Raw genomic sequence first — 11,885 nt, forward strand, 5'->3', positions numbered from 1 at the left:
CAAAAGTGAATTTTTATGTAAGTAAACCGTGATTGGAAAATTCGATTCATACCGATACAAATGGTAGAATATAAATTCGGAAAGTTACAAGCGATAATACTTACCAATATAGAACATTCACGTTTTTTCGAAAGATGCTAATGGTCATTTTGACCCGGTCGGTAGTTTTAGTGTTAATTAACAGTAAAAATAATTTTCAAATTCAAATCAATTTTCAAACTCAAGAATTTTTCAGAAATTGCTGTTTTAAATAAGCAACAAGTATGAAATGTTCGATTATAATTTTATCGAAGCTACAGAGGGTTAATTAGAAAATTTCTACACCGACGATTAAATCGAACGAACGTTAAAAAAATCAGCTTCCGTCGCCTAAGCAGCATTCAGTTGCTTTCGTGGATCGCATTAATTCGATTATAACGTTTATGAACCCCCGTGAATCACCCGTTCCCCGTTTCATTGCGCCCATAGACAGAGTTAGTTCATTTCAAAACACTCGAACATTATTGATTATCGACCGAGCACTGGAGAACGATTGTAAGTCCGCAGACGAAATCCCACATTGCAATCGACACACAACGTGTGCACACCGGCTTGTCACTCGAGAGTGCAATTCCACTTAAGCATAAAACCAGTAGGTTCAATGACGGTTTTAGGTACTCGTAAGGTATTCAGTTGCCCCGTTCAGATTTTTTCCTTTGCTCGTTCCTCGAGCTAACAAGTCCAAATAATTTACCAACGGACTCGAGTATATGGGCGTGCAATACTGAGCCAACGAAACCGTGTAGAAATAAATATATCGTTCGTTGCATGAACTTACGAGGGAACATCCCGGAGTGATAATCACCGATTTCGATGAAACTTTGATGTATGATAGTTTTGAAAAAATATTCGACGCGTATTTTATTTTATCGGTAATCGTCTATATCGAAAGGGTGAAATTCCCCTTGAAGATGAGAGTAATAGATATATTTTATTTTATGTTGGCAGTCGTCTATAGCGAAGGGGTGGAAATTGCTCCGAAAATTAAAAATAGCAAATATTTTTAAGCTTTCTTGTACAGTCATAAATTTTGGCTCTGACTACAAGTATATTACCAATAATTTCATTTAATAAACGTATGCATTCCATTCCTTTGTTAACGTCCTCCGAATAAAATTCTGTGAAATTTGGCACGCTGGCGAACATTACACCAACCTTGTCACGTGATTGAGAATACAATTCCTACGTAATATTAAAAATAGAAATTGTAATATTTGATAGATTTATCAAATAAGTTACAAAGATAAGCATACAATACCTCTGGCGCCCTGTCTTGCGTTAAAAAGTGATGAGCCACGTGATCTGGCAAAATATTCTTCAACAATTGCATGTTATTATGTCGTGTCTCTGATAATCTTCGAGATACTATTGGATTATGGGAGTTATGGGAGTTGTTAATTATTTAACAATCCTTATTCTTTAAACTATAAACTTTTATTTGACACAAGGAAGGTTCGTTTTTCTACTTGATGGCAAGAGCACTGTATACAGACTGAGAATGCTCCTACGCAACGCCCTAATATTGCCAACGACCCCGCTTGGGACCGAAGGGCCTTTTGTCACGTATCATAAACATTTAGATCTTTACTAAACAGAGGTGGTAAAGCTAAACGGATTTCTTCGAACGTATATAAGAGAAATATATACTTCCTAGTAAGGCTTTAGATTAATTTTTGTTATATCTAACTGACTTATAAATCTAACACGAATCTTATGCAACATGATTTTACATCGAATCTGATGTATCATGAATTCATATTGAATTCGGTCGATTAACATACCAGCTCATTAGGCTGAAATAAAAGTGCATTGTACAGTAGAGGTACATGCATTCTCATAAAATACCTCTACGAAGAAAGCTGAGTACTGTGTAGAGTTCAGGAGTTTGCCCCTGGAAGGAATGCAGGTCTGATTGGGTTATATGTATTCCCATAAGTCCACCTTCTCTAACACAATAATAGAAATAGGGCACACGTATTGTCGTTATTGGCCGAATGTGATAATATCGACGAATCGGATCATATAACACCACGTGGCGGAATATTCGGACGGTGCAAGTGAAGTACATATTTCCTTTCTCCTCTTGCCCCTTTACCACCGCGGGAGCAAACTCCTGAGCTCTGCACAGTAAGTACAACAAGAGTCTTGTTAGACAAGTGGTTAAGAGTGCCTGATTACTAATCTAAAATCTCTCTCGCTTTCTCTCTCTCCCTGAACTCCGTCTAGAGAGAAAGAGAGAGAGAGAGAGAGAGAGAGAGAGAGCTTCTTTCTATGCCTTCTCCCTCGCACCCCTGGCATCTGTCTCTCTCTCTCTCTCTCTCTCTCTCTATCCTCTCTCACCTTGAAGAGAGAGAACTCTCTTTTCCCCTCTCTCTCTGCCCTTTTAAATATGATTATTGCCCCGATCTTTGAAAGCGATCTTTTTCACCCTTTCAATTTTTCACGATAGCCGATAAAAAAAAGAGCCAAATATTTCTTTCAGAACTACCATTTACCAAGTTTCGTCGATTTCGGTGATTATCACCTCGAGACGTTCCCTTGTCAACACGAATACTGTAAATTTACGACTGGATGACAATAATTTCGAACTCAACTCTTGTGATTCATTGTGTTCAATTGTTGAAACATGGAAGAGAGGCGGTGCAGAAATATCGAATAAAAAGTAGCACAGAAAAGAAGGGAAAGTGCGTAAGAACACAGTGAACGATAAAGAAAGAGAGCAAGTGAAGGGAGAGAATTCAAAAGAGGAGAATAAGAGAGCATTAATTTCGAACAGACAAGAAAAATTAAGTGTTTACGTGAAACATTTAATCTTCCGACAACTTTTCTTTGCAAAATAGTTATTTCGCAAAAATTGTTTTGCGTTTAAAACTGTTTCCAAAGAGGAGCCGAAAAGAACGTTCATTCTGCAGATAATAGTGTGGGATCAATTCGTTAGGAAAAAAGTATACTCTCTGTCGCATAGCCAGCTCGGCGCGCTACCTTTAACTGCCTTCTTGTCCCGGGCCCGGGGCCCGCGTGCCTCTTCACGCTTCGCTTTTCGCTAACACTCACACACGCACAAACTCGCTCATGCCGCGCCGGTACGCACCACACACGCACTCACGCGTGTCGGACCCGATCGCCGGCGGATCAGTCGTCACAGTAGAGATAAGAAAAATTCATTTTCAGAATAACAGCGCCTCTAACAACTTTTCCTTAAAAAAGATTATATCACAGAGATTATTTTGCGCTTGAAACTGTTTCCAAAGAGCAGCCGGAGTGTGAGAAAATCCGTCCCGAAGAAGGTGAAGCGAGCACCTCGAAGCGAGGCCCAGCGCGCTCGGTGGGGGTGACTCCGCCCCTTTGGGTCTCTCCCTAGGCCTGTTCGCGTAGGGGTGGACAGGGATCGGCAGGACGACGCATCCTCACTCTTACCGAGACCTCCAACGTACACCTTTGCAAGCGACATCCGATTAACGTAGACATAGATTCTGAGTGGAATATATCGTTGCGGAAAACGTAGATACTTTTAGTGAATTTTACGCCCACCCTACGCGGAGTCGGAGTAATTTTTCTGACAGAAGAGAACGTTAATTTTGAACAGAGCAGAGATAAGAAAAATTCATTTTCACAAGTTTTCCTCGCAAAACATTATTTTACAGAAATTTCGCGCAAAAATTTTATTCCGTGGGTGCAATTCACAGACCGAAAATATGTCCTCTGGCTAATTTCAGGAAGAAGCGTATTTGATACTGTTATCGAGAAACTGCAAAGTCGGCACTTCGAAAAAATCTTATATTGTCGGTAATTACAGACATTATACAGGAAAAAGTTGCAAATTATACGGAGAGCTGCTTCTCTCAGGATGCGTCCACGTTCCTTTGTTCCTCTCTAATAACAATATTATTCGTAAATGTGGCTCTCTGTGTGTCTTGTTCGATGGGAATGCGTCATTCATCAGCGGCAACGACTGTATCTGCTCTTATAAAGTTGAACTCGTGTTATCTGCAAATTATCGCGTCGAGACAGCGATATGTAACAGTAGAAGTAACTGGAATCTCGAGGCAATGATACGATACTTGATCCAACTATTGAACATGTCCTGGGACAGGATAATACTTTGTTATTTATAGTAGTTATACTCAAACATGCTCCTTTTGCCAATGATAGCCATAGTTCACGTTTGCTAATATCACCGCGGTGACATTAATAGGAGGGGAGAGATAAAAAATAACAGTCAGACAATACTTCGCGTTTTTCAATTCTAATTGATTTTCTAATCGATTTGCTCGCTTCGATAAATTACAATAGGAGGCATTTTTTTTTTATAAGCAAAATTTCAGTATTAATAAGGAGATGAAGTTTTCTTTACTGTTAGACAAAAAGGTTTTTGAATTTTGATGTATTACGTAGGATTTGGATTGAATGAATTTTAATTTGGAATAAAATTAAGAAGCTTTGGAAAATAATTCCTGTTTTGAATACATTTTTTCACAGGCAAAATATTAGATTCATCTTATTTTTATTGGAAATTTAAATTGACTCGATTTTCTGTTAGCTTGCTTTAAATGTGAAAAATAAATAAAATAATGTTAATTGTTCTAATGATGACAAGAAGTTAATAAATATTTTATGGTAACAATTACACAATGATAAAAATAATTACTACAAAATATCGTATAATAAGTAGTATAATTTCAGTATTCCTAAAATAATATTAATTTTGGTAATGTAATTTCAGATTCCGTTTGCTTCAATTTCTTTTCATATTTCGAAACGTGCTCTCTTGTCGTTAGAGGTTGTTTAATGTTTCAGAAATATTCTAATAAAAATCCAGGCAAATTCTACAACGACGACATAATGATCCTCCCAAGAGTGAAAATGAAAAAAGTAGGAGAAAGTTATGGAACGAGAAATCGCTTCTATTTTTTCTCTTTTCATCAAATTTGAAGTTTAGTTGAAAATATTGATCTAAATTAGAAAATTCGACAGGAACTTAGGGGACGATCTATTTCATTGCTGATTAGACAACACATATACTGTACGCTATCACAAACTCACAATTATCTTGCAAATACAGATTTTGCACTCCAAATTCACCCTTCTGCAAATCAAATTCCACATTTCCCGAAATCCCAGCAATTCTACTATTTACTAAATATCTACGTAAACAGTCTCTAGACAGACTTCAGTTATATCGACATTTAACTTGCCTGAAATTCTCGCAATTTCCGGGAAACAGTAAATTCCCTTTAAATTGTGATTTCAGGTTGGAGCAAAATATAAAAAAGAGAGTAAATTTGATTTGCAAATGGGGTGAATTTGATTTGCAAAAAGTTGAATTCGGGGTGGAAAATCTGTATTCATGACGATCGTCAAACCGTCGAAATTAAAAATAAAAAAAAAGAGAGTCGCTAGTCGATGCACAGGGGGTGATCAAATTATTAGAGCCACAATACGAAAAATATGTATTTCGTTTTTCCGTAGAAATAAAATCACAATACCAAGGTTTTCGCACCAGACAATTTTCAGTTAACGATCGTTCACTAAAGATACACGAAACACTTAAACTTACCTTATGTAGGTACAAAAAGTACAGTTAACACATTGCGTACGGCACTCTGCTCGTTCAACGCGCTCCCAGGGCCCGTACAATGCATACATGCACTTTTTTATTTTTCATTTATAAAGTATTCTTAAATATTACTACATATTTCTTGTACATCTAATTTAGTATGTAGGCTTTTTTACATTTGAACTATTATTTATCATATAAATAAAATTAAATCAATTAATTATCATTTATTTTACAAACTTGAATAATGCTTCAGAGTATGATATGTGGTGAAGCATTCTCCTTTGTGCAACGGTATTCGGCATAATTTGCAACTATATCTGGTTTCGATCCTTTTTCCATTGGACGAAGAGACTTTACTTTTTTTTTTTTTTTAATTCGCTAATCATTTGTCATAAAAATATGCAGGGCTTCGTTGCCTTGGTAACGTAACAAAAAAATCTATTTTTAATTTCTTGAGTCGTCGATACGCGCGTATGAAGAAACATTAAAACGAGATATCTCGTGACCCATACGCAATGTGTTAAGAAGTACCAATAAAGTGAGCATTTGGTAGCGCTAGTCTCGATTCTTTTCTCGACACGTTTCAAGTAATTCACTGTGCGTTATAATTAGCGAAAACGCAGCAACAAAAATTAAAACTCTCAAGATCTACAAACCACCGAAACTGTAACACGTGGTTCTCAAGTGGCGATCTGCAATACCGATACAGAATAACGTCCTACTCGACAGATAATATCGCCCGAAGTGACCGCCAAGTGTGTATTTGCAATTTGTAAAAATCAACGCTTCTCAAAAATAAAGAAAAAAAAAAATAACAAGAATTCGTTGTAACAAAGGTTTCCATCTGGAAATGAATCGTTACGACGTCAAAACCGTGAATTTCTTACAGGTGGCTCTGATAATTCGATCACCCCACCCACTGTACACGAACTATAGGTGGGTAAGTACGCGACAGCCAGGGAGCAAATGGTTTGATGGAGCGATTTATTGCTACGTGTGCACGTGTAAATAAAAACGGTAAACTTTATGTTCATACGGAGGTACAAGTAGGCCGTTGGAAATTCCAAGCAAATGGGCAAGCTGCAAGTGAGGGTAGTTTTAATTAAGCCATTAGGGTGGCTGAGAGGTTGCGACCAAGCGGCTAGACATTCCAACCCTCTATTCCCTTCCTCTCGCACTCTGTCTTTCTCACTCTCCGTCTGCCAAATTAATATTGTGCTTACATTCCATACTGCCACGTGGCAAGGGAGTTTATATCCGAATAAACTTCCTACCTTTTCCCCGTGTGTGCCGTGAAACATTTCTGCTTGTGAAAATATTATAACGGAAATTACAAATAAGCGAGATTCCTTTCCCGTTACGGTGGAGAGAAACGTTTCACCGTTCTTCCTCCCGTGTATCTCTCTCCCATCTGTGCCTTCGTTTTTCTACAATTTTTCTTTTCCGTAGAAAATTCGTTGATAATGGGTAGCTTTAGCTTAAATTTAGTATTATTATTGGAATATTATGGTGTGATTTTTTTTTTCTTAATAAATATCGAAGTAAAAATAAAAGGTACTTAAGCTTGACTTTGCGTCATCAAGTGAATGTGAAGGCGAATTTTAATTGTAGGGTGATCTGAAAAAGTTGAAAATTTTTTGAAGCAGATTGTAATTTTTCTTTTTTATATTTCTCTCCTTGTATGGTGTTGTTTCTTTGATGAAAGTTTCACGCGCTGATTGATATAGTATAGTTTTCTTTACAAAACAATATTGAGTGTCGTTTGTTCATCTTAAATTTCGAAGTGCACTGTTTGTGAAGCCTTTTATTAAGTATTGTTGGATAATAAATTACTATAATTGTTTAAATGTCGCATTTTTTATCACAATAAACAAATGGTACCTACTTTTATGTTGCGCGTGGCTTAAAAATGAAAAATATGGACCTAACCTAAAAAAATGTACGACAAAAGTTACTGTGAGAGAAGCGTCGCTTCGTGGAAACTTGCACGTCGTCGAAAGTACTTTTGGACGACAGTAAAATGATAATTTCAACGTTTACACGTTACTGTAGTAACTTGAATCACTGATAATTAATGCTTGAATTTTTTAAGTTTCAACTACAGTTTAACCCCTTAACGTATGATTTCTTTTCCGACTGTGCACCTAAGCGTCGGCCATTTAATGTTTTAGTACTGTATCAAGTAACAAAAAGTAATCTGTTACAGATTAGTTACATTTAGCAATCCTCAGTATTGCAAATTCAAACGAAAGTTAGGATTAGAATGAATTTTTCTTACTAATATAACTGTTTTTCTCACATCTTCACCAGAATCTCTGCCGCGAGTCTCACACGTTGTTATAGGTTAACTCTTTGAAGCACAGAATTTTAACACAAAAACAGATTATAGTTGCACAGGAATTTTATTTTTCAAAAATGTAACAAAGCAGGTAAGAATTACGACATAAAACAACTAAAACTTAAAAAAAAAATGTTGAGATAATTAATTATTAAGTGGGACATAAATAATCTCACCGTGAAATTTGTGAAAACAGGTTAAATTACATTAGTTTTTTCTTAATGCTTCAACGTGGGATGAAAAACATCCCACTGTGCATATGTAAGTGCTAAAAAGGTGGGACACTTTTTACCCCACTGTGCCCCAAAGAGTTACGGGGTTAAGACTATACAAAACCACTTCCTTCGGAGGCATGTATCTCTGTCAATTTCGAGAATCAAGCTTCAAAACATTCTCGACATATTTTCCAAATGTTAAACTACAAGAAAATGCAAAAAAAAAAAATTGTTTTTTTTTCAATCGGTCACAGTAGGAAGACCACTTATCGGCCGAGACCGCGTAAACGGCTGATAAAAACGCGCACCTTTCACACAGACGCGGTGTCATTTTCTACGTTAAGTATCGAGAGTCAAAGCAGCCTTACGAGGCAAGTCAGATTGGTTTACTTGACATTTACTTACCAGCTCGTTCGTCGTAGCCGTGCTCGTCGTCGTCATCTTCGTGTTCACCGCTCTCCTCGCCGGCCGTGCCTTGAGTCTGCACAACCCTCGGTATTTCTGCGAGAAGGAAAATAAACGTGTGATTGTTGGTTGTGGAGTTGCGCTAAATACGGCTCATACCTCTTCTAAAAGGCCTACATGGTTTCCTCTTTCGTATTCGCAAATTTCACCTAATTGGACGAGCGATCGTGCGATACTACACGCTCGAACGGTCGCGTGTTCCTCCAATTGATCGATCGATCGCCTTTAAAAACAGGACGGCTACGGTCGAAAATTTCGAGAGATCTTTCTTTTTTTGTTCTCTCTCTCTCTCTCTCTCTCTTCTTTCACCGGGCTGATCCTTTGCCGTTTAAAGTATTAATGGAACCGTTCCGAGAGATCTCGCATGTTTCGCAAGATGCCGCGTGATTTATAAATAATGTTTCGCTGTAATTTGGGTTACTTATGTATTTCGTTGCTTTCTACTACTGGCTTGGCTGAGCGATTGTGTTGCTTAATGTTTATTTCAGACGATTGAATTTATCGAGTGATACAGGAACATGTATTCGCTGAAAGTGCTTCTTTTTTTTTTATCAAAGAAATTGCAAGAAAGTTTTATAAAAAAAAATTGCAACACTTGGAAATTTGGGTTGTACAAATCTGGAAATCATATATGTTTTCTTTGGGCTGCTCCGAGGAAAAAATGACATTTTTTCAATCAAATTTTAATCATTCTTCCACTTCGGTAAGAAGAACAATATATGCAAATTTCAGATTTGTGCGATTTCATTTCTAAGGTGTTGCAAGTTTTTCGGCGAGCAGGATGTATTGTGTACCCCTCGTCACTTTGTTTTCAAATTTTAGCAGTGTACTATGAATACTTTGTACTCTGTAACACTAGAACTACCGGCAGGGTCAAAAATGACCCATTAGCAATTTTCGAAAAAAAAAAAAAAGTGATTGCTCCATACTGGTAAGTATTGTCGTTTTTAACTTTTTCGAATTTATTTTCTACGTGTAAGCTTCTATTTGTATCGATATAAATCTAATTTTCCAATCGCGTTTTACTTACATGGAAATTCACTTTTGGAAAGTCGCCGATGGGTCATTTTTGACCCGGCTGGTATTTCTAGCGTTAAGTCTCTTCGGTAGATGTACAAATCTCAGACTGTCGTGCTTCACAATTTTTTAATAGATTGTACGTTTTATTAGTATAATCGTTTGCGAGTTCTTCTTAATATAATTTATCATACAATTATAATTATAGAATTGTAATTATAACCATAGAATTATATGATTCATCGCAGTTTCGGATTTCAATTTATTACACATTGTTATTTATGCGTAAGTCATGAAATTATATACGTTTGTTATTATTCACACACTTCCATCGTGGACCTTACGAGAATAATTTTTATTCGGGCGTTTAACGAATAATAATAGAAAAATATTTCTTCGTTAACTTTCTTTGTTGTATCGAAGAGAGCTTCAGGTCTGATAGGAGAATCCTTATGTGTATAATAAGTCAAGACGAACTATGTAGGAAATGGCGCAGTGCAATATGCTGGAAATAATTTGGTACACGCGCAGTCAACTTTGATCATCAGCAACGTGGAAAGTTGGTAATCTGCTATTATATCTGATGCGAAATTTTCAAAGCTGAACGGTGAATTTGTTTACTGAACAAGAGAGAGTAGTTTATAAAACTCAATTCGAATATATTGCAATGTAAAACAATAATTCAACGTGTAGTTCTAGATATGACTGAATTACCAAATTATGACAATTGTTAGTTTTCAAGTTTAAAAGGTTATTTTCTTAACCCTTTCGCGACCAGCGCCGGTTATATCCGGCATCAGCTAAATGCTTCACACTGGCTAGCGCCGGTTATATCCGGCATCAGCTAAATGCTTCACACTGGCTAGCGCCGGTTATATCCGGCATCCGCTAAATGCTTCACACTGGCTAGCGCCGGTTATATCCGGCATCCGCTAAATGCTTCACACTGGCTAGCGCCGGTTATATCCGGCATCCGCTAAATGCTTCACACTGGCTAGCGCCGGTTATATCCGGCATCCGCTAAATGTTTCACACTGGCTAGCGCCGGTTATATCCGGCATCCGCTAAATGCTTCACTCTGGCTAGCGCCGGTTATATCCGGCATCCACAGTCCTCTGCTGTTCCAACGAAATCCTCTAAGATTTTACACGGACACACTGGGAGCTCGAAAAACGCGAGACATTCATGGTGTGCACTAACGGCACGACGACCCGTCCGTTAGTGGCGCACTGGTGCCTAGTTCCGCCGTCGCGAAAGGATTACAAGGACTGCAGATTTTTATGCATACATGGAAAATTTGAAGACACGAAAATACACAGAATGCATATAATAAGCAAAATATGTAATTAAACCTAAATTTAATACATATTTAGCGAATAAAACAATTGCCTGTCTAGCTTCTATTTTTTTAAATTATACTCATAAAAATATGAGTTAGTCTAGTTATAACATGGAACAGTATTATACACTTTTTTGCATTCTACTGATTTGTTATGAGAGCATTTAGGTTATCAATAATTTTCTGTCACTAGATTTCAAATTACCATTTATACCAAAATTATTTTGGTACATTTATAAATACAAGCCTAGTAATTTAGGACAAATAGATCTTAAACGCCACAAATGGCCAGAAAATGGCCAAAAAATCTTTTTATACAAGACTTCATTTATATTAATAATATTACATAATTATATTCAAAATTTCATTTTCAGTTGTTTCATAGTAATTTCGACAAAAATCACATATGCCGATTTTTAGAAAGATAAATTTAAACTGTAATATATTTATATACACAGAACTCGAGGAATTTTGTTTACTTACTGATGCAAAGACACAGAACTCGAGGAATTTTGTTTACTTACTGATGCAGGGTGCGATGTGCGATCTACTCTGCTGGTAACCTCTGGCACATCTGTTACAAGTGGTACCGGTTACACCATCTTTACACGGGCATTGGCCGGTACTTTGGTTACAAGTTTTCCCGGAGGCCCCGATCGGATGGCAGTCACACGCTGTAACACGCAACATGCAAAATAAGGGATGGTTAGTTATAGTTATATTATTAGTTGTGTCAAAGAAACAAAGATTAATTCGTATTATAAGTTTGCAAATTTTCTTTCGGTAATATTTTAGGGCTCTTTTGTAATGTGCTGCACATACCTCGGACGATGATGGTACATTGTGCGAGTAGTTGAGAACAAGCGATAGAACACAAGTATCGGAGACACTTTAAACTGGAGTATTTTTTCG

The 11,885-nt window shown here is 37.1% G+C and overlaps 1 protein-coding gene across 1 annotated transcript in view; it reads right to left on the reverse strand.

Moving 5' to 3' along the window:
- Window positions 1-11,663, reverse strand: part of LOC108574547 (netrin-1-like) — a 30,169-nt gene extending 18,506 nt beyond the window's left edge. The window contains exons 1-2 of the mRNA XM_017937155.1: window positions 11,498-11,663; window positions 8,558-8,653 (exon numbers count right to left, since the gene is read on the reverse strand). Coding sequence (XP_017792644.1) covers window positions 8,558-8,653; window positions 11,498-11,663 — 262 coding nt within the window. The remainder of the gene's footprint in view (window positions 1-8,557; window positions 8,654-11,497) is intronic.
- Window positions 11,664-11,885: the final 222 nt, after the last annotated feature.

This window comes from Habropoda laboriosa, unplaced genomic scaffold (genome assembly GCF_001263275.1).
Source record: "Habropoda laboriosa isolate 0110345459 unplaced genomic scaffold, ASM126327v1 scaffold175, whole genome shotgun sequence".
Classification (NCBI taxonomy): domain Eukaryota; kingdom Metazoa; phylum Arthropoda; class Insecta; order Hymenoptera; family Apidae; genus Habropoda; species Habropoda laboriosa.